The sequence below is a fragment of the Heliconius melpomene genome, chromosome 19 (genome assembly GCF_056956725.1).
Source record: "Heliconius melpomene rosina isolate 202511_hmr_F chromosome 19, ASM5695672v1, whole genome shotgun sequence".
In the NCBI taxonomy this organism is placed as follows: domain Eukaryota; kingdom Metazoa; phylum Arthropoda; class Insecta; order Lepidoptera; family Nymphalidae; genus Heliconius; species Heliconius melpomene.
Genome location: NC_140407.1, coordinates 7,026,009 through 7,049,096, shown reverse-complemented (window position 1 = coordinate 7,049,096; position 23,088 = coordinate 7,026,009). Strand labels below are relative to the sequence as shown.

Sequence of the window (23,088 nt, the reverse complement as noted above, 5' to 3'; positions counted from 1 at the left end):
TAAAAAATCTGGGAGAAGAAAATAAAATCATTCAAGTAGGGATCACACCCACCACAAGTGTGTTACAAACTTAATATGACACATTGGACTTTTATTTTCCCTTTAGTACATTCGAATGGTAATCGAACCCACAACCATCGCGCATCAAAATTAAAACAAAATCTTCTGCAAAATTCTTTTAATTATAAATATTATTTCATAAAAGCCATCTATATTTTGTTACCTATGCTGTTACATCTACATACAATTTATTATTTATTCATCAAACCTATGTACTAACTAGTAATTAAATTAAGAAGAAGCAATTACCACATTACACGAGAATTTAATTAATTAAGCCAGGAAATTCAGTTATTTTTCTTTGTCTTTTTTTTATTTAAAATTTCAATTGCCAAGTTTTAAATAGAGCATTAAAAATCAGTCAATATAAATTATACATTAATATATAAATGAGGATATGAAAGTTAAATGAATTAGATATTTAGATTGTTTTATAATGGTGTCTTAGTCCACCAGTCATTCCAGCTGCTGACACGCTGTGACACATCCATGACTGACCAATTAGGACTTGGTATATCCGGAGCCAGCCAATTAAAGTCATCCAAGTGATCCCAATTATTAGAGTTCCTATCTAAGCACGACATATGGAAATGTTTATCTAAATCCTCATACATTAAGTTATAAGGTGCTGTTCGTATATTTGAACAATCTTCCACGATCCCTTTACTTGTGACATGGAGATATATGTCACATTTGTTAGATGTATGCATTCTTAGTTGTTGACATGCTGCAACTATTGTACAATTTGTGCACTTTTCTATGAAAACTGATGAAGTCACTGGCCCAGAAAGTACTATACAATTGTCCAAATTGGTCAAATGTAAAGTTCCCATAACACCATGTAAACCTATTGTACAATTCTTTAAGTTACGCAAGGCAACGTCCCTCTGAAAAAGATCTTCATTTTCCAAAGACAACACTTTGTCCTCTTGAGAGTCAAAACCAAAGAGTTTTTCATCCCATTTATTATCTTTTTTGCTGGCACCATCGTTTTCGTCTACTGAATCTTGTTTTTGACTGTGAGATTTAGGCAGTTTCTTTCTGGTAAACCCAAATTTCTTACGTGGCACATATCTATCTTCCAACTCATAGCACTTTGATTGTAAATTCTGTACAATACCTAAATACTTCCTGATATTAAACTCTTTCAAGAAAAATGAAGATGTAACCACAAATTTCTGTAACTCATTAACTTCATGTTTAATATTATCAAAGTGTTGAGGCAACAAATTAGTTTCTAATGTTGGTATTTGAGACAACATCTGTTCAATGCCTTCTGACCTAACTTTAAAGGCTCCGGAAAAAAAATCTTCATTTTCATTAGTGGCATCTACTTCTTCTCTAGCTTTATGCGCTTTATGTAACTTTTCTAACCGTTGAGCATCTCTTTTGCTCAATCTGTCTAAAATTGAGCTTTTGTCGCTCATTTTGCTTTTTTCAGTAATTCTTCAACTTTCTTATTTATTTCAGAGTTAGGATTAGTTGCTTCTTTTAATATGGCTATGGTTTGGTGTGTTGCTTTTCTAGCATCCGTGTGTTGGGATTCTGTGTTATACTGAAAAGGTAAAAAAAGAACTTTAACTAATATGTACTATTCTTCATTTAATTAATACCTAAATCTATTATATTTTTTCATGTATAAAAACAAAAACAATTAAACTAAAAAATTTCCTAAATGTTATGTAATATTAGTTTTAAAATATGATCTTTAAACCTGGATCAAACATGATGAGTAAGATGTAAAAGTATGTAATTTATTACAATTATGTGTTCACTGATTTTTGGAAACTTAAATAACAATAATTCTAGAGGTGAATTTTCATATTAGTAATAGTAAAATAAATAAATATGTTAAAAATATTTAAAAAGCATATTTATATACATGTATATATTGATAAAAAAATATATAGAAAAAATATATACCATTTTTTCATTAATGTTCAAACATTTGTATATTTGAACATAATGGAAGAATGGTATACTTTTACATATATCTTAAAAAAATAAAAAATAAAGGTGGGATCTGTTAATAGCGCAAAACAAAGAAAGTGTGTAACAAAGATAGGGATAAATATTTACAAAACCAATCCTTTAAGATTACAGCATGTTGTAAAATATACCAAGGTTAGTTTATTATATTTTATGTATTTGTTTCTGTTCCTTAATACTAATGTTTACAAATCAAAACATTTTTAAAAAATAAATCTTATTTTTCTTAATTCTATATATTTTACTAGCGGCCCGCTCGCGGTTTCACCCGCGTGAACTATGTTATTTTTAATTTCTGTCTCAAAATTTGAGACTCCTAGCATTTGTAGTAACAAAGTTTCATACAAACTTCTGACCCCAAAAACAACCCCTTAGAAGTTGAATATTACAAATTCACGTCTTAGCGAGCACCTACGTCCTATAAGTAACTCCTATGCAAAATTTGAGATCCCTAGCACATGTAGTTTCTGAGATTTCGTGATGAGTGAGTGACCTTTCGATTTTATATATATAGATATACTATTTTAGTAAAGCAAATAACAAATCAGTGACCACACAACACAGTTACAATATAATTCATACATGTAATGACCTTTTTGAGTAGTTCATCATCAGGTTTGACAAACGCGAAGAGGCCGTAGCCAAGGGTTCCAATGGAGACCACCCAGAACAGAGACCTAGCCGCAATACTCATCTCACCGAGTTAAATCTTGCCTTCGTTGGTCCAGACTTGTTTGTCAAGATCACGAGTCTTTTGTCCCCCAATAGTTTCACCGACTTTGTAATATCCTTCAAGAATCCAGTTATAATTTTTGTGCATATACAGACGGAAATCTGGAAAGTGACAAAAAATATCAACATGTTGATTGCACTAAACTAAGTGCAATTAAGCAATTGTCCTATTTTAAGACTTTCCTATAAATATTTATCGATTATCATAAGTATGATAACTTTAAGCAAACCTTCAAATTAAAATCACTAATTCTCTTTATGTATTAAGTACTAAGTAGCATTTAATTGAAAAATTACCTCTTTCAGTATTTAATTTGAACCACAGTCCGTAACTTACGGCGATGCCCGCAGCTTCGATAACGAAAATAGATGCAGCAGTTACACCAAGAAAACGTTTAAGCCCTGATTTTGGCTTCTTTCCGAGCATAGTAGCATTTGATATATAATATAACAATGGTTTTTTTAATTTTTTATAACAGGATCGGAAACAACAGGATCACAAAATCACAATTCACAAAATGCAATGAATAAATGTGTTCTGTGACAAAATGTCGCATAAGATGACGTAAGAAGAGTTGACATTTGAAATATGACAGACAATAAAATCTTTATTAATCTGTACATGAAAAAAACGATAATAGTCTACTATTTGGGCCTGAGACAAAATATAAGCAGCAAGCAAAATAAAGCTTGTCAAACCTTTATTGACATCACATTTGTATTTTGTACAGGTACGAATCCTTCAGCCTCGTTTCTTTTACGTGTCACAAAACGTTAAGAACAGCTATGTCGCCCGTATTGAAGATCTCTATGATTGATTTAACATTGGCGGAGAAAAGTGCAATCGTTGCTTGGTTAACGTTCACTCATGGCACGGAAAACAATCAATGAGCTTAATTAAACAAGAATAAAACGAAAATATCTGGGAACTATTCTCTCGTATCAACAAGTCGATCTATTCTATTGTAAATATTGTGAATGTAACCCAACTGATAACAAAGCGGGAGATTTTAATATAAAATGTGACATAAATAGAAAATTTATTAGCATTAAAATATGTTTAAAGTTTGAAAACAAAGTGCGTTATGGATCTTTTTTCATATCATCATCACACTGCCCTCTTTAGGCCCTGGCCTTCTCAAATGCTTAACTGCATCTCTCTATATATTATGGGCCTCGACCATTTGTTGTTGTGAAGGGCGGTGACCTTTCTTTTTGTTCTTTAACACAGTTCAGTGTCCTCATTGTGACAATTCTGACCAATTTGCTGGGTATTTCTATATCTGTCCTAACAGCACATCATACTAAAGAACGTAGCAAAATCATTCGTAGCATTTATTTTTTCGAGTAAGTAAATATCTGACGAAACGTCTGATCTGATCTGATCTGGGGGTGATTTATCTGGACGGAAATCACGTTGGTATTGTAACCAAGGCTGTTATCCACAAATGGATGCAATCAGTGAAAAATAATATTCGCCAACACCTTGTATGCTCTGTTAAGAAGGGCTATACTCCTATAACATATCAGATCCTAATTTGGTGTCAACGGGACCGCTCGTTAAGTATGATTTTCAAATAAAAATAGAATTTTCAAAAGCAGTCTACAAATGTCCGAGAAATTGAGAGACACACAAACCATACCTCGAGCATTTTTGGAAGTAGGTTAAAAATAAAGATAACACGTGAAATCAGAAAATATTTATTAAATTTTCTACTCAATAATACAACTAAAACCTAAAATCTTTTTGTTCTATAATATTAGAGCGTTTATATTTTTATTTCACTTTAACACGTCGCTGTACACGGTCTCATTTCGAACGTAGAATAATTTTCCCAGCAATAATCTGATATTTCCTCCTATAAAAACAAAATTCATAAATATACTTGTATGTTTAATTATTAAGGTAGTGACAAATTTTTATTAAATAAGCGCTAAATTTACACAATGAGTACGAAAATATTAAAACAATTTGAAATTAAGTCGAAATTTCCATTTGAGTAGAGTTGTTGGACGTTATGTAAAATATTAAACGGTCCTTTATAATTATAGTACATATAGCCAAGATAAGTACATTTACAATATACATACTCTATCTTTAGTTACGACATCATTGATCATATGATAACGGAATCGTATTTGCGTCCCGTTTTCTATTACTCCGTCTACACAGTCGTTTTCGCACGGCAACCAGTCCTCCCACTCTGTCATTGGACATTCTTCTTCAGTTTGATTTACTTGTACAGGTTTTGGTTTAATTCTTGGGCTATAAAAAAGAGTACATACTTTTATCATTCCATGGATTCATTAGGTATGAGGGTGGTTGCAGGGTGAGAGCAAAGTGTTCCAACTACCACTCGAGCAAATCGAAATATTTACTTAAATTTTATTTTGTTTCTTTTTTCTGGTATCAAACCAAAAGCGCGGCGTTGAGCTCCGCCACTCAACAAGATAAGAGGCAAAAATATAGAAAGGCCAGAATGTAAAATCTCTGTAAATGGTAACGGCACTCGGTAATATATCTGGGAAGTATATTTAGATATGGAAAGGCGTATTGTTGCCGGTAAAAGACTTAACGGTAGCTTAGCTGCATCGATCAGATAGCGAAACGTCAGTTGGCTACCCAATGTAGTGTTGGTACCGACGCCGTTATACGGCGAAACGTGGATATTACAAAAAATGAATTCCACAGAAATGACATACCACAGTGACAGAATCCGCAATGATGAGATACACAGAATGGCAAGTATTAGCGATGATGTCATGGTGAGAATGAAGACTTGCTGTAGTGGTTTGGACACGTCGAGAGAACGAGTGATGAAAAAATGGCAAAAAAGATTTATGTAGGAAGAGTGAGTGCAAAGAGAGGCAGGTTACCTTCGAAAACTTAGTGTTGATGAAATTAGAGGAAGTTTACGTCACAAGCATGACAGTGGACGAGGCAAAAGAGGTAGCGTTTGGCGCTCTAAGAAAGAAGGCTTTTTCTTGAATTTATTTATACTTACGCAAAAGTTGTTGTTGTGGTGGCGTCGTTATCATCTACGCTTACTTCTTTATCTACAAATGAATAAAAGAAAAGCTAATAAATAAGTGCAGTCATATAAATATATTTACAGTTTAAAATTATTTACAATAAGGTATGTGTAGATATCCAATAAAGTCCTGCACTGGCTGCTCCATTAACGACTACACCCGCACTGCAGAAAACAGGGACAAATGGAGAATACTTGCTGATTCACTTTCACATATGAAAGACAGTTCATGATCACAAATACTCTGACAGGAGTGTAGATACGACTAAAAAGACAGATATTGAATCGTGTTCCTTAAGGAAAAGTATGATAAATTTAATTTGAGATTGCTTCTCTTTTTGAAGAATATACTCGTATGTATGCGAGATACCTACCGCTTGAAGAAAATAAAATTACCTTCAGTAGTAGGTCCGGGAGCTTCCGTAGAACAAGCTGCAGTGGTGTATGTTCTAACCAGCTCAAAACGTAATTTGGCAAATGGCTTTATTTGTTCTTTTGGTATAGATTTGTTTATTTCTGCTGATTCAATTGGCTGAGGCGGCATCGTCTCTTCGTTAGCTGCCTAAATTGAAAGTTTATGAAACTATTATGTTATCTTAATATTTTTGATTTTATCATTATATTGACAACAAGAAATAAAAAAAAATTACATCAAATCACTTTCTGTAAGCATGCCACAAAAAATAATTTATTTTAAATACCTACACATCTAAATAATCAAAACTGCTCTGATAAAACAAATACTTTCCTCAAAGGTCAATCCACTGTCTGTGCCAGCGTCAGATGGGTAAATATTCAAAGTCAAATTGGGTGCCCATGTACCAGTAGAAACATCGCAAAGTTCCATATTAGATACTCCCACAAACCAATCAGGTGATGGAAGGACAGCAGCCACTAGAGAAACTAGATGATGTTCCCGAGTCACTCGGAACATAGCCGCCGTCTTCATGTCTGGTCGCGGTTGGCCGGACGCTTTTAGTAAAGTTCTTACTGAAGTGCCGAGCTGTGGGATCATTTTGATAATTTTTTTTTAATTGATCACACATTCCTTGGAATAATCAGCTTCACGCTCTATCCCGCACACATCACCCTGCTATTAGATGCTACTGTAGGCAGAGGAAACTTCGTGTAAATGGAGTGTCCGTTTGCCGAATATTTCGTCCGGGCTTTTGCCTTGGTGCCAGAGCGAGAAAATGAAAATATTGTTAAATAATAATTAATATAAAATTGATTTCTTATTAATAATTTTTAACAGGCCGTCGTGGCAGCGGCACAAGGGCGTGACTGTAACACGACGGTTGTGGGATCGATCCCCACTCGAGGAAGTGAAATATTTCCATTTCTTCGCTCTGATATCGAGGCAAAGCGCGGCGTTGAGCTCGAGTTCTGCCACTCAACACGCAATGCCTCCAGAATTCGGCAGAAAGTGGGGAACAGAGTATCTTAACGCTAGGCTGCCTACCATGTGCGTACGGGATACAGCGTGAAGCTGATTTAATTTAATTTTAATTTTTAACATAATAATTTTATTGCGATAAGTTGTAAATTTCGACGTACCGTCGGCGTCGGTTCGATAAGAATGAAGAATACCCGCTACGCATAAATTTTACACGTAGGTAGATAGATAATTTCTTTTTTGCCATTTGTTTTGTAGGCAAGTAAATTTATTTGCAGTGGCAAATAAAGTTCCTTATTATTTTATCTAAATTTAAAGTATTGTTTTTAAAAAAAAGCACCAAAAATGTAACGATTCATATCACATATGCTATTATGTTGTTTTTATGTTATTGTGCATTTCCAATAACTTACACTAACCTCAGACATAATTTCTATTTCCAATTTAGTTGTATTTCCTTGCTCAGCCAACATCTTTAAGCCTTCGCTGGCGTCAGAATTGAACCTGTATAACTTGAAATTGTTGTTGTGGGAAGCCCCGACCACGTCGCTGAAGCGGGCCAGCTCTCTCGTAGTGGGGAACATTTGTGGATGTGTGTTATATGACCAGATACCGTCGAATGTAAGCTTAAAAGTAATAATAATTATATATATACTTTGATTATACAAGAAAATAAATTTTACATTTTTAAATATAAATTGTTATAAAAATTATTATCTGCAAATAAATAAATAATAATATTATTATGATTTTGTTTTCTAAGGAATCTTTTTTCTCTGGAGACTTCCATATAGTCTAAAGCTTCTGCCCATCGATGAGATAAGTACACAAGAAGATCACTAGTTGACCGAGGTAAAACGTTGGCGCTTGCCAAGGTAACTGAGTTGGGACTTTATTATCTGCTCCATAATTTTAGAGCATGGAGATTACTGCTATTAGTTTGATGGGAGATGACTCGACAATAACTTGCTCATAGAATGTGGTGTCAGTGTTATAGGCTTTCTTTAAACTGCCAGCTTGATTGTCTCTACCGCACCTACTGTGCTAAAGCCCGATACGAAGATTGCTTTTGACTGGAATATTTGTTACAGATTCCATCGAAATATTTCTGCTCGCTACGCCAGTGCACGAGTGTGAAAGAGTAGAGAATAAAGCATTCCGCACTCGAAAGTATAACATCGGGAGTGCAGTTTCAAATACGCCTAGCAGTTTCTCACGTGCGGAAATTAGGTAGAAGCAGCATATAAGTAGTTATGAAACAATGATCCGAAGTCCCAAGGGCCCAACCGCGGACAGTCTTTGATGTTTAGATATTCTTTATTTTTTTCCTTTGACTCTGAGAGATGATGACAAGAAAATAATATATATAAGGTAAAATAATATGTATTGTACATATTATCAAATCTCACCAAATACCTAGCATCTTCACAAGTGATACAATTATCGTTTTCAATAGGTTGCATATCCTCCATGTTACGTCGATCTTCGCACACGCGCTTCGACAGCGGCCCGTCGAAGTTGTACCACACGTCCGGTCTCACCGCCAGAACTGCGAATATAGTAACGCACTTATTGTTCTTGGGTGGCGCTTTCCAAATCACCTGCAAGATTAAAATATATATTTTACTGTTAAATTTATTTTAGTTTTTTTTGTGTTGGACTCGTACGACGTCGTGTCTATTACACGTCATCTCCTAACACTGGTAACGACGCAAAGCTCGGGGTAGAGTCGCGCTATTCGGCGCTATACGGTGGGAAGTGAAGAACGGAGTGTCTTATTGGGAACGAAGTCTTGTTCCTCTGCCTACCCTGCTAAGTGCGTGAAGCTGAAAAAAAAACTATAATAAAAAAAGTCGCATCGAGTCTTACCTCTACAGCTGTTTTTGGTGTAATATCTGTTTGGATAACAGAGTTAGCACAAATCGGCGCGTTCATAGCGTCCCTGGAATGTTCTGGAACTTCTATCCTGCCAGCATTAAGAATTGTTTCTTTTCGAGGATTTCGATCCTTAAATAGAGAGTCTCCTCGGGCTGAGATTGTATAAGCGATGAATGTGGATACATTATCCGCCGAAAACAAACGTACTGCAAAAAAGAATTTCTAAGTCACAAATTTTTCCGCTAATATTACTAACGTAACCAACACATACCCCATGTCTGAACGCGGTGGGTATTAGTTTAAATCTTACTCAAAGGAACACTTATATTTAGTGTATTGTAAGGGAGGCTAGTGCTAAGTTTAAGTAAGACACTCCGTTCCTCACGCACCGCCCATTCAGAACATTGTGTTTTTAGAGGTGGAACTCAACATTTTTTCTTGTTACCAAAGCAAGGAAATGAAAGTTTTTCATTCCCCGAGGGAAAATCGAACCCACAACCGTTGATTTACGAAAATCTCAAAAAGGAACTTACCTTTGTATTTATTGTTAGGAATGTACTGGTTGTCGATGATCCCAATAATATCTATTTGGAATCTGTTATCAGGAGGCAAGGGCTCGGTTTTGGTGCCGAGTGGTCGGCGATCACAGAGTTTTTCTTCGCAAATACATAATCGTGCAAATATTGTAAAAAGGAACAATTTTATGAGAAGATTTACATCTGAAAAAGAGTAAAGCGCCAAAGTAACATAAATATCAGAACATATTGGCGATGTATTCTATGCGGCTTACTACATCGCATCTTGATGTTTCATCTAATTTTGGAAACTTTACGGAAGTGTAACTTAGGAGATTATTATGTTACACTTAAGATTTAAAAAATTAACATACTATCAAATAGACAAAGTAACTTTGCAGGATATGTATTTTGTATGCCACCTTAATTTATTAATTCTATATTTTTTTTTATAGGTACTCTTTATCCTATATCTTATAAAACAAAGTCGCTTTTCGTGTCTGTCTGTTGTTTCTAACTCTTCTTCTTCTAAACCACCCAACGGATTTTGATGCAGTCTTCACCATTAAGTCGGGTGTTTTTCGTAGAAGGTTTATATATATTTTATTATTTGTACATTCTTATGTAAATTAACATAAATACGATAAATGTGTATAAAGTCCTACCCGTTGAGACACTTTCGCGCATGCGCTGCTCTAATGGTAAGTACTACATGAAAAAAATGTACTGGAGTATTGTTCCTCTTAATAAGACCTACAAAAAAGTCCACGAGAGCATATTCGTATCTTTTAAGAATAACGTGTAGTGATCATTTTTCTGTCTAAAAATAATAATTTCAATATATTTTTTATTGTGCGGGATATTTTTCCATAATAGTATTAGTCCTTATCCTTTAAAATACTTTATTAATTTTCTACATTAAACGAATATAAAATTTGCTTTTTACAATATTTCGAAATTGCGAATAGTTTTACAGAAAAACGCATTTAATTGTTGACACATCCCGCCGTTGACACATCAGCTGTATGTTACTCAAGTTTCACTTATCCCTTACTCTCAGCATATAAATAAGTACATTAGTTACGTTGGCCATTTAATGTAGACCAAAACTGTCTTTTACTGTTTTTCATTTTAATAAGTACTTTAGAAGTTGTTACAATATCAAAAAAATCCTTGCTGCGAAACGGTTCGCCACGCGCCATGCGTCCGCCGTACCCGCTTGCCTTACACGCATCGGTGGTTCAGTGGTAGAATGCTCGCCTGCCACGCGGGCGGCCCGGGTTCGATTCCCGGCCGATGCATTCTATTTAATTTTCCTCACAGGCAGCCACGTCGTGCTTGCTTTTCATCAGGGACAGAATACCCCCTTCAGCATTAACCACAAGCTCGAAAAAAAAAACCCGGCTGCCTTTATAGCAACGAAGATTTAGTTAGATGCGTTTGCACGTATTGGATAATTGGAGTTGAATGTATTATTTAAGCGCGATATATTTGGTTTCACATTTTTTGTGGTAGTTATTAGTAGGTAGGTTTTTGTTTATAATTTCTTCCGTTTAAAAATAGTCATTTAACTATCTAAAAATAGTCATTTAAATATATTTTAATAAGTACTTGAAAAGATTAGTAGCACAGATTTAAAATTACAGTACCTACTAAAAAATCCTTGCTGTGTAAAACAAATGGAAAATCCTTATTGAAACTACAAAAATGCGGGTTGCATTAGGGTTTAATTAATTTTCACATTATCTTAAGTGCTTTGCAAACATACATTACATGAATAATCCAGTAGTTAAAGCGGGCGAAGCCGCAAGAGGGTCGCTAGTTATTACAATATAACTGATATTGTAAGGCTACTTTGTACCTTAAGAGATGAAATAATCTCGATTTAAATATTTTCATTGCAGACAAATACCCATGTTTTGTCCTCAGACCGACAATTTGGAGCCCAATAGAACAGCAAAATAAAAATGATAACCGATTACGTTATTCTATTTATTCTGGCCCCCCATGAGGCCAAGGGGCCAAAACCACCATGTACAGACGGATCTGAATAAATCAAACTGGTACCGTATTACCATTTACCATGTGAAAAGTAAAATATTATAATTATAAGACTTACCATAATGTTTATACATGTTTGTCTCTATTGGTAACTCTAAACTAAGCCGAAGTATGTTAGATTAACGAGACTATGTCCGCCAATTGTCGCTTGTCGACTGAATCTAAATTAATTAGTGTTAAACTCATGTGATGCGTTGAATTACATCTTCCATTTTTTCCTTTTTAACTGACTTTAAAAACGGGATATGTCCATGAATTAACCCAGTTTTCGTCGGAACAGAAATGTTGCATTTAAATAATCAATCATTTGGTCAAATAAAAAGCTGCCACTAGAAGCAAAAAATTGAAAACTGTAATCGTAAATCAAGGATATTGTTATGGTACACGCATCCATTCATCAGTCCAGCATATAGAAAGACATCCAAAATATATATAATAAATATATAAAAATGGAGTATTAAGATACATACTGTTTTTCCACGCCTTTTTTATACATTTACCTGAATAGGAATCGAATCCACAACCATCACTTTTTTAATCAGAGACTGTTCTATTGTACCATTAAGGTTTTGTGATAATTTTAGCTAAAGACAACCCGGTGTAATTTTTTACTAGGCTCATCTATCAATATAATATGTAAGTTGAAATGGTGATCTCCAAAAACAATAAAACAAGATTTATTATTTATTATAATAATGACTTTGTCGATTACATATTTTATAATACTTATTACTACTACTACTATACTTATACTATACTTATACTATTTTCTCTTAAGTAAGTAAATTATATTAATTTATTCTAATTTTCTAACAGATCTAACAGATAGATTCTAACAGATCTTTTTACTGTCCTCTAGAAATGTGTCTCTTTGACGTCCATCCATGTCCCGGAGCTATCGGTGACAGCCGCTTTTCAGCTGAAAGTAGAATATAATTCCATAAATCAGGCCATTAAAAAAAATATATATATAATTCCATATTATATAAAGAAATATATTAAATTAAACCACTAAGGATATTTAAAAAAGACAATCTTTCAAACATATACGAGTATGTATGTACTCACTTTTTATTATTAACTCAATTTTGTCTAAAAGTAAGCAATATTTGTATTATAACAATAACTTTGTTAGCATAAATGAAATAAAACTAATTATATTATAATACTGTCCGCCACCGCCTAACCTCGGACTTATTGCCCCAATAACCCTTGACGAAACACGTAATTGCCTTCGACGCATGAAGAACGGAAAAGCGGTGGGACCTGACGACATTCCGATCGAAGCGTGGAAATCGTTGGGCTCTCTTGGTGTGCTCATGCTTACTGACCTTTTTAACCATATCTTGAACACTGGTAAGATGCCGCATCAGTGGCGGCTTAGCTTTATTACCCCTATTTACAAGGGAAGGGGCAGTGTTCAAGATTGTGGTAGTTATAGGGGCATTAAGCTTATGAGTCATACCATGGAGCTCTTCGAGCGCATGATCGACCTCAGGCTCCGCCGAGAGTGTACTGTCTCTGAGTCTCAATATGGATTTCAGCCAGGATCGTGCACCATGGACGCTATTTTCGCCCTCAGAACTTTGATGGAGGCATACAGGGAAAAAAGGAGAGCTCTGCATGTGGCCTTTTTAGATCTGCAGAAGGTCTTTGACTGTGTGCCTCGTCAGTGCATCTGGTGGGCATTGCGATCCAAAGGGATCCCTGAGGCCTATATTGAGATTATCTGAGGCATGTACCACGATTCCGCTTCTATGGTTAGGACTGCTGTTGGCGACACTAGACCCTTCGCGATTACAGTGGGGGTTCACCAGGGCTCGGCTCTTAGTCCGTTCTTATTCAATGTAGTGCTCGATACTGTCTCGGCTCACATCCAGGACCAGCCTCCATGGCTGATGATGTATGCCGACGACATAGCACTCATTGCCGAGAACCGACTGACGCTGTCTCTGGAAGGGTACGCTTGAGAACGGCGGTCTTAAACTAAATGTGTCGAAGACAGAGTACATGGCCTACGGGAGCCGGGACTCGAGCACCATCCTTATAGGTCCTGAGCCAGCCGTTAAATCGGAGATGTTCAGGTACCTTGGATCCGTTATGCACGAGTCTGGAGGCATCGATCACGATGTCCATGGCCGGATAAGCGCTGCCTGGGCCAAATGGCGGGAGGTCACTGGTGTGGTCTATGACGGCAGAATACCGCCCAAGCTCAAGGGGCTGATATACACGAGCATCGTCCGACCGGTTCTTTTATACGGCAGCGAATGTTGGCCGGCACTATCTCGGCACACTCAGGAGCTTCACGTCACGGAAATGAAGTTGCTGAGGTGGATGTGCGGCGTAACGCGGTCTGACCGCATACGCAACACATTCATTCGAGGTAGTCTTGGGGTCTGTGACGTAGCGGATAAGCTCCAAGAGCGTCGCTTGAGATGGTTTGGCCACGTTACGCGCCGGCCTAAGAACTATGTCGGACGCAAGTGCCTTGCTATACCAGTTCCTGGGACGCGACCTCCCGGACGCCCAAGGAAGCGCTGGTTGGATGTCGTGATGCAGGACATGAGAGCCAATGGTCAAACCACCGAGGACGCAAAAGATCGTGCAAAGTGGAGTAGTTTGACTAGGAAGGCAGACCCTGGCAATAGCCGGGATTACTGCCAGGAAGAAGAAGATATTATAATACTGTCATAATTTTAAATATAAATAAACCTCAATCAATCATTTTATTTATCTGTCATGAACGTGTGAGGCCGACTGAGAACACGACGGTTGTGGGTTCGATTCCCCCTCGAGAGAATGAACTATTTCATATTTTCACTTCTTAGCTCTGGTAACCAAGCAAAGCTCAAGGTATCAATCCTCCACTCAATGCGCAAAAATCAACCATCAACTTTCAACTTTCTACTTTATCGTTTTGTATTAATGTTTTTTTTTTTTAATTAAATACCTTTTAGTCTATCTGCATTTGTTTCCGAACAGCTATCTTCACATTCTTCTCTCTCGAAGTCATCGTAGTGGCTTTTGCATACTTTAGGCACCTCTTTCCTTGTTGATTGGTCCGCCTAAAGGTTTTATGCATACTTATGTATTATGTAGAGGAATTGTGCTCAAGATGGCATACTATGATAAGATGACACACTACCAATAGTGATGAAACTATTAGCGCTAAGTGCGATCTTGTGACGTCTTAGAGAGTGTCTGTAGATGCAGCTAGTGCTTAAATTCAGTATGGTTGAAAGTGAATGCAGATGGGCAAGTAATTCATGTTTTCGTTATTTTCAATTGCAACAAATTTTTCTTTCGCTTTTGTTTGATGGTGAAAAGACATGTAAGATAAAGATTTTCTATTTGAACTAATTATAAATGTAAAATAGGATTATTATATGACACAACTAACGCTAAAAGCTCATCCTAACCTATAACCTTTTGTCACAACGGTTAAAATTAAATTCATATATCTATTGGGTAAGATGACATACAAAACGTGAGTATAAGATGGCATACTATCTTGCCCTTATAAATAGAATCGATGTATTTTTTTTGCTTTACCTACAAAATGCCTGGCAATTACAAACGAATATATATTGGTCACAAGAAGACATGGATAAGGCTGCTAGAGTAAGGGCATTCAATAGCCGCAAGTGACGAAGCTTATTTCCCTTTTGGAAAAGGAAGTGACTGATAACGGAATCCAACCTCATAAAATTTGCAACATGTATGAATCTGGCCTTAATACTGTTTAAAAGCCCCCCAGCAATGAAGAAACTATTTATTTGTGAACTATGCTCGACAAATAATGATGGCGTTTTTATGCCACATACTAAGTATGTCATTTTACCCTGTAGATAGATATGTCGTCTTACACTGGTCGACCTAAGTGCGATTTTTGTTTGTTTTTATGATGTTTGAAAGATGATTGTTCTGAAACTAAAATAATTTCGTTGATTATGAAATATATAATAGTATACGCAATATGCTGTTCTCAGATGACTTTATTTATTTGAAATATTTGTCTTCAAACAAAAAGTATGTCATCTTAAGCACAATTCCCCTATATATCTTTCTCTTTATATTCCATTAATGTAAAAATATCTTGCGTCGTCGTCGCGGTAGACTTTTATAAATTAATATGACATAACGATGTTCGGGTGTTATTTTATTATAAAGAGCGTGAATTTACATCAGAACTATTTGAACATCGTTCTATCGTATACTTTAAATGTCAAATTAACTGAATTTATAATATTAGTGTAGATAATAGCTATATTCGCTCGCAGATTTTCGGGGGTCTTACTTTACACCTACTCACAGGTATTTTAAAAGCCAAAATTGATCTATATAAAACGTATAATGCATCTAACGATTTTAATTACTACATTGCTTAAAATAACTACGAAAATATCTGTACTTAAAACAAAAATAGGTTTATGAAATTATTTATTTTTTTGATTACAGAATGTTCGGTACTATAAACATTACACGTCGTAACTCATGTCGTCGTACCACATGAAACATTGATTTTTTTAAGAGTTTAAAGAAATCTGTAGTACAGTGAGCCTAATGTTAAAATATTCAACTTTTATACTAAAATAACCGCATTAAGCCTGATGTTATGTTTTTTCCTATATCCCATAACCCATTCCTATTCCCTCTATATTTGAAGGCACATAGCAAATACGAACTCCTATGAACAATGAAAAAAGGCAATTAAATGAAATACTTATACGTACTTCCGGGTCATATTTCTCTACAGGTATTCCGTCCACCAAGTGGTATCGCTGTCTCCACTTGTACCCCATTAATTTCCCTCTCTCGCATATTCCGTCGCATGGCGACCACTCCAGCCACTGCGACAGCGGGCAGTCCTCTGACGCTTCCGGATCGGTTATTAGTGGTGCTTCACTGAAATATTTATTGATAATTTTACATCCACATATGTTAAACACTTTCATCATTATAATTTCACGTCCACACATGGGATGAAACACATGTTGATAACACATGACAATTTAAATTTCAACCCGCTTATTATATCTTATGTATAAATAGGATTATAATTTTAAGATCTTTTTAAAATATATTATTTGTTACATTAAAAAAAGATCAATAAAGCTCGTGTTGGGTATTGGCCATAAAAAAAGTGACGTTTCTAGGTAACTCTTATCAGGTGAAAATGAGTTTATGAGTTCTAAAATCATCATAATTGTGTATTTATTAGATTTAATTTTATAATTTTATTCAGTTTATTATACGAATAGGTCGAAGAACAAAATGTCCTTTTAAATTTTTGACAATTAGCTACCTGGATGAAATCAGATTCCTGACATAAACTCATGAATTTATAAAATTTTAATGGTTTAAAGTGGGAACTAACTGCCTTACCCAATTTTTTTTTAGCTTATCATTTTTATCATTAATTTTCAGCAAGGTATTATTATTTTTAAAACTCCCATAAAAATAGAAGAATGTAATAAATGTAGTATGACTAGTCTGTGTACCTGTGTATTTATCTGGCATTTTGATTTAGTTATAGTTTTTTGTTTATAAGGTGTCTGAATAGAGTGTTAGCCATGATTCGAATTCAGCCTAATTATCAATTACTGTATATTAAAAATGATTCAGGTGACGATAAATGGTAAACTATGTATGTTTATTTCCTCACCCTAGTCTCCTGTAAGCTAGATCTGTGTTTTGGTACCTGGATGGCTTCTCAGGTTCTTGAAGCTTGCCTTCTGTTTCGGTGTTCTCTTCAGTGGTCGTGGGTTCCTCAGTGGTGGTGGGCTCAGTGGTAACTGTGGTTGGGATCTCCGATGCATCTAGGATATTTTGTATATAAAATTGATATATAGAATTAGAGATTTAAAATCGAGGCTCTCGTGCCGCAGTGATACATTGTAAGCGCGACGGTTTTAGGTTCGATTGCTAGTCGATGAAATGAATTATTTTTATTTCATCGACATCGTTTAATTAAAAACATTTTATATTGTTAAAACGCTATATTTTATTATCTTAAAATTTATGAGTTATAAGTATAGTGGAGATATACTCAAATACCTACAGCTACTAGAGGTTTCTTCCTCCTTACATTCCTTATGGTAAATCCTGATCAGCTTGATATGGAGTTTACCAAAGGGGTGAATATCTTTTACGTCCATTTCGTAAAATGGCGAATTCTTGTCGTAAGAACTCATCTGCACTCTGCCGACTGTGTCTTGTGGAAACGTTTCTATGTTGGGTGACTGAAATATCATTAAACGTGATTAATATATAAACATGATACAGGCAATGTAAACCTAGTAAAAAAGGACCTTTTTACACAAACAAACCTTCGAGATATAAGGAAGATTCAATTTACAGCTTGATTCAACCGGAATCTGCCTCCACTGTAGTGAAGGTTAAGGTGTTATCAATAAAAAAAGTCCAGTTTTAGTTTCAGTTAAGTGCTTGGAAACGACAAAAAAATCTTTACGATATAGCTATCATATTGACTGTCACGTGAAGGATATTTAAATTTGTCTACCCTATAAACTTAAATTATGAAAATTAATGAAAAAATAAACTCCAAATGAAACTATAATTTCAATACAGTTATTAACTATCTCTTAAACAAAAAATTGAAACAAATCGAATCCAATTTTCTGAGAACCAACAAAAAAATTTATACAAAATTCAAACTAACTTCATAAGAAACTCCACTATCAGTGCCCGCGTCCCAGGGATACAGCTTCAATTCCCGCTCTTGTAACCACGTGTTACCTCTCTGGCACAATTCGAACCTGGTTACTCCTAGGAACCAGTCTGGTGATGGATGAAGAGCCACAGCCACCGTGAACAGATGGTTGGATTTGTCGGTACGGAAGAAAGAATACGTGGGGTTCGACATTTTGCGGTAGCCGTGACCTTTGCCCTTGATTAGTGTTCGTACGCCGTCTCCAATCTGATAAGAAGTGTTACATGTATCGATTTTGTGCGAATTGATTTATTTAGAATATCTATATCTATATATATATATATATATATATATATATATATATATATAGTGCATGAATGTAACCATTTTATATTATGTATATTATGATTTTAGCAATTTTGCATTTCATATTTTTTTAAAGTTATTCCCTATCAGAATTGGTTGTCTAACTAGACCGAAAAATCATCTATTATAATAAAAACGATCCCTTAAGAATATCAAACTTGCACCAATCAATTCAACTTTGCAAAAATATATATTATTCTCAACATTTTATGAACGTAACAATAACTTAAAACATATTTATAAAAATCGTTAAAAGTGGCAAAAAACAACAAATTGTACACTATACATATTGTACACTCATATACCAAATTATCTACCTTTCCCCTAATTTCCCCCTCCAGTTCTGTTCCATTGGCGTGTTCAGCAAAATCCCTGAATCCCTTAGAAGCAAGGCTTCCTGGAGCCCATAAAATGTAGTCCATAGCGTGAGAAGCTCCCACCAAGTCGCTGAACTTGGGCTCCCAGTCATTCTCAGGGTATAATCGAGGATGAGTATTTCGAGACCAGATTCCAGTGAATGTTACCTGAATAAGAAAAATGAAAATATTATAGTATGAATAAAAATATCATAGGTATACTTAACACAATATTCATGAATTCACATTCATATACAACGACGATACTTATTGTCTCACTCTATTTTTTTTTTAAAGTGACATAATAATAATGTTTTTTTTCGTATTTAGCTTAAGTAATAAAACGATTAATACGTAGGTAACTATTGATCTTACTTGGATGGATTTCTAAATTTTCACACATGACCCACACTAATGGTTATGGGCTCGATCCTCATTCGGAATCGGAGGAATAATTAATTAATATTTAATTAATATTTAATTATTCAATTTTTTTGTGCTCGGTTGAACGAATACCGAGCTCTACAACTTAAATAAAAAAGCGTCTGCTTTTATATTATACGTAAGTATACAATTATACATCTTTATCTGTCTGATTCTCAAACAAGAAAGGAGAAACCTAGCGATCGATAAGTCATTTTATAGTCCACTTTTACACGGTGATGTACTTATGTAATTACCTCATACTTAGCTTCATCACATATTTCACATTCATAATTCAATTGTGGTGTGATATCGTCAGGTTGGCGCATATCTTCACACAATCTTATTGATAGTGGTGCTCCGTCCTCGTACCACGAATTCTCATTTTCAGCTACCATGGATCTTAAAGTGACACAGCCATTTCCTGATGGTGGAGCTTGCCAGTATACCTTATATACGAAGAATTAAAGATTTTACCTTTTGAGAAAATACTCGTCGTAAAACTCGTATGTTCACATAAATAAAAAAATATATCTTCGTTATTATTTACAGGTGAAATTTAAAAAAAAGTTCTCATATTTATAAAACTTAAGACGACACCACGAATTCAGTGGAGAGTGGAGAACGAAGTATCTTAACACTAGGTTCCCTCCTACCCTACTGAGTACGGGATACAGCGCGAAGCTGATTTCTCGGTCTATAAGACAAGACATATGAAAAAAAATAGAGAACGAAGTGTATTAACAGAGTTCTTTCTGCCTACCTTGTTAAATGCGGTAAATTTGTGAACATATAATACCTATGATAATATTGTTTCACTGCAAAAAAAGCAAATACCTCTACAGAAGATTTAGCAGAAGAAATTGCGTTTTCCACAGAGTATAAACACCGGTAGCTGAACTTAGCGATAATCGGATTCAAAGGCCTCATTTCTCCTGGATACATTGACACCCACTTCCTTGGATTTTTAGGATCTGGCTGCATGTCGCCTTCCGCCGATATCATGAAAGACGTGAATCGAGACGTTGTGTCGGTTGCTATTATTTTGACTGAAATATACAAGTATACCTATTTTATTTGAAATTACTTTAAAAGGACCTATTGCGTATACTAATCGCGTAAGTATTTGAAATATATTTTAACCCGAATATACTTCCTGTGATAATTTACAATCGATTTCAGAAAAAGGAGGTTAGGTACCTATAATTTTGATATATTTGTATATTGGTAATCTTGTTTAATATTTAAGTGTTCATAATTAATGTGAGCTTGTAGGATTGCCCAAAAAACATAAGGATGATCCTTTTTCATTTAAATCTTATATATTCCAACTTAGGAGCAGTCCAAGTTTCATTAAAATCGGTATACGCGCATTTCTGGACAGGAAATATGTATGTAATAGGTACTATAAGGTCTATAGGTATGGGCAGATCATTGAAAGTTACCTATTTGTAGTAAGTAAGTTTAATTTTTTAAACACATATCTTTTATTTTTATTCTATTTGAACATAAGCAAAAGACTTGGCGTAACTGTAGCAGGGACACTGTCTGACTGCAAGCATGATGGTTGCGGGTTTGATCCCCACTCAGGGGAATGATTATTTCATTTCTCTGGTCTGGAAGCCTTCGTGGCGTTGAGTTCCGATATTGCGTAAGTATGACTCAGTAAACTGAACGGAAAGTAGGGGACGGTGTCTTAATACTAAGTTCCCTATGCCTACCTATATAAAGTTGATCTGGAATATAAGCATCTTCTGCTTCTTCAACTTGTAACTTAAAGCGTCCATCAGGTGCAGAGGAGCGTGTTGTGGATCCATACGGTCTTCTATCACATCGGAATCCAATTCCGTAATAAATACTTTGGCAAGTAATTAATAGGAATAACCATCGTCCAAGTAGCATTATTGAGCTTAAGCATAAAAAAACTTATAAAATTTTGTATAATAGATGTAGAGTTATATAGATAGAAGTTTATATGTAGAGTATTTTATAGACAAATAAGATAAAAAAATATGGAAATATAATATAAAAATTATTTACATTAATTACAATTTTTTTTAATATTATAGGGGAACTGTGCTCAAGATGGCATACTATGATAAGATGACACACTACCAATATTGATGAAACTATTAGCGCTAAGTGCGATCTTGTGACGTTTTAGAGAGTGTCTGTAGATGCAGCTAGTGCTTAAATTCAGTATGGCTGAAAGTGAATGCAGATGGGCAAGTAATTCATGTTTTCGTTATTTTCAATTGCAACAAATTTTTCTTTCGCTTTTGCTTGATGGTGAAAAGACATGTAAGGTAAAGATTTTCTATTTGAACTAATTATAAATGTAAAATAGGATTATTATATGACACAACTAACGCTAAAAGCGCATCCTAACCTATAACCTTTTGTCACAACGGTTAAAATTAAATTCATATATCTATTGGGTAAGGTGACATACAAAACGTGAGTATAAGATGGCATACTATCTTACCCTTATAAATAGAATCGATATATTTTTTTTGCTTTACCTACAAAATGCCTGGCAATTACAAACGAATATATATTGGTCACAAGAAGACATGGATAAGGCTGCTAGAGCAAGGGCATTCAATAGCCGCAAGTGACGAAGCTTATTTCCCTTTTGGAAAAGGAAGTGACTGATAACGGAATCCAACCTCATAAAATTTGCAACATGTATGAATCTGGCCTTAATACTGTTTAAAAGCCCCCCAACAATGATGAAACTATTTATTTGTGAACTATGCTCGACAAATAATGATGGCGTTTTTATGCCACATACTAAGTATGTCATTTTACCCTGTAGATATGTCGTCTTACACTGGTCGACCTAAGTGCGATTTTTGTTTGTTTTTATGATGTTTGAAAGATGATTGTTCTGAAACTAAAATAATTTCGTTGATTATGAAATATATAATAGTATACGCAATATGCTGTTCTCAGATGACTTTATTTATTTGAAATATTTGTCTTCAAACAAAAAGTATGTCATCTTAAGCACAATTCCCCTATATTTGAATTCTATCAATTAAATTAATGAAATTACCAGAATTACCTACCTGTTTTATTTTTCAAAAAATTGTATTTTTAAACTATAAACATCACAAGCGGTATAAAGTAGCACCATTGAATAAATGAAACAATTAAAAGCATAGGAAATAGAAATGACCATAAATGATATCAAATATCGCTTCAACGATTATGTTACATACAGCATTAATTCATGACCTAATAAAGATGAAAGTAACCTGCGGATCAACTAAATGAAAAAATCGAATTCAAAATATTCTCTATTCAAATAGACTATTGTAAGCACTCTTGAATCGTCGAATGAACATATAAAAACCGGTCAAGCGCGAGTCGTTCTCGCTCACCGAGGGTTCCGAGCTTTTTCTGAAATTGGTGGTTTCGAGCTTTTTCTGAAATTCAGGCTTAGCTTTACCAGAGCCCTTTCATATAATAGCTTACTTGAACTAGGGGCTTAAATACCAAATTTTGCCCCCTTTTTAGGCGATTACTTTTTAGCATTTAACCACAAATGTACAGTTTTCAGATTGTTTCCTGAACAAGTACTATCTGTAGATGCTAGCTGCCA

General features: G+C 35.0%; 4 protein-coding genes across 5 annotated transcripts; all 4 read right to left on the bottom strand.

The window, feature by feature from the left end:
• Positions 1 to 163: 163 nt before the first annotated feature.
• Positions 164 to 1,487, bottom strand: Tbcc (Tubulin-binding cofactor C). Its single transcript, XM_085203883.1, has one exon. The coding sequence runs from the start codon at positions 1,485 to 1,487 to the stop codon at positions 492 to 494; it is 996 nt and encodes a 331-aa protein (XP_085060009.1). The 3' UTR covers positions 164 to 491.
• A 1,154-nt stretch (positions 1,488 to 2,641) lies between these two features.
• Positions 2,642 to 3,350, bottom strand: LOC146528553 (protein CEBPZOS). Its single transcript, XM_085203885.1, has 2 exons — positions 3,079 to 3,350; positions 2,642 to 2,883 (listed from the first exon to the last, which is right to left on the bottom strand). The coding sequence occupies exons 1-2, from the start codon at positions 3,206 to 3,208 to the stop codon at positions 2,753 to 2,755; spliced, it is 261 nt and encodes an 86-aa protein (XP_085060011.1). The 5' UTR covers positions 3,209 to 3,350; the 3' UTR covers positions 2,642 to 2,752.
• Positions 3,351 to 4,466: 1,116 nt separating this feature from the next.
• LOC146528552 (spondin-1-like) lies at positions 4,467 to 11,821 on the bottom strand. The gene is made up of 10 exons (XM_085203881.1): positions 11,722 to 11,821; positions 9,621 to 9,806; positions 9,079 to 9,293; positions 8,619 to 8,810; positions 7,629 to 7,835; positions 6,558 to 6,816; positions 6,210 to 6,371; positions 5,787 to 5,838; positions 4,873 to 5,047; positions 4,467 to 4,640 (listed from the first exon to the last, which is right to left on the bottom strand). The coding sequence occupies exons 1-10, from the start codon at positions 11,735 to 11,737 to the stop codon at positions 4,569 to 4,571; spliced, it is 1,536 nt and encodes a 511-aa protein (XP_085060007.1). The 5' UTR covers positions 11,738 to 11,821; the 3' UTR covers positions 4,467 to 4,568.
• A 609-nt stretch (positions 11,822 to 12,430) lies between these two features.
• Positions 12,431 to 22,701, bottom strand: LOC146528551 (spondin-1-like). 2 transcript variants are annotated; one of them, XM_085203478.1, is made up of 11 exons: positions 22,553 to 22,701; positions 21,203 to 21,390; positions 20,319 to 20,530; positions 19,739 to 19,930; positions 19,020 to 19,226; positions 18,346 to 18,603; positions 17,725 to 17,905; positions 17,329 to 17,482; positions 16,397 to 16,568; positions 14,614 to 14,728; positions 12,431 to 12,582 (listed from the first exon to the last, which is right to left on the bottom strand). In XM_085203478.1, the coding sequence occupies exons 2-11, from the start codon at positions 21,381 to 21,383 to the stop codon at positions 12,509 to 12,511; spliced, it is 1,746 nt and encodes a 581-aa protein (XP_085059604.1). In that variant the 5' UTR covers positions 21,384 to 21,390; positions 22,553 to 22,701; the 3' UTR covers positions 12,431 to 12,508. The 2 variants fall into 2 exon arrangements, with proteins under 2 accessions (XP_085059604.1, XP_085059605.1); XM_085203479.1 differs by having other exon boundaries at positions 17,365 to 17,482; positions 22,553 to 22,700.
• Positions 22,702 to 23,088: the final 387 nt, after the last annotated feature.

Excerpts from the sequence above, each read along its gene's own strand:
- Tbcc (XM_085203883.1), bottom strand. The coding sequence starts at position 1,487 with ATGAGCGACAAAAGCTCAATTTTAGACAGATTGAGCAAAAGAGATGCT.
- LOC146528553 (XM_085203885.1), bottom strand. The coding sequence starts at position 3,208 with ATGCTCGGAAAGAAGCCAAAATCAGGGCTTAAACGTTTTCTTGGTGTA. Across the intron at positions 2,884-3,078 it reads CAAATTAAATACTGAAAGAG|ATTTCCGTCTGTATATGCAC; the intron begins GTAATTTTTCAA and ends GTCACTTTCCAG.
- LOC146528552 (XM_085203881.1), bottom strand. Across the intron at positions 7,836-8,618 it reads GTGAAGATGCTAGGTATTTG|CTTACATTCGACGGTATCTG; the intron begins GTGAGATTTGAT and ends ATTACTTTTAAG. Across the intron at positions 5,839-6,209 it reads TCCCGGACCTACTACTGAAG|ATAAAGAAGTAAGCGTAGAT; the intron begins GTAATTTTATTT and ends ATTCATTTGTAG.
- LOC146528551 (XM_085203478.1), bottom strand. The coding sequence starts at position 21,383 with ATGCTACTTGGACGATGGTTATTCCTATTAATTACTTGCCAAAGTATT. Across the intron at positions 17,483-17,724 it reads GGAAGAAACCTCTAGTAGCT|ATGCATCGGAGATCCCAACC; the intron begins GTAGGTATTTGA and ends AAAATATCCTAG. Across the intron at positions 12,583-14,613 it reads AAATGCAGATAGACTAAAAG|CTGAAAAGCGGCTGTCACCG; the intron begins GTATTTAATTAA and ends TTCTACTTTCAG.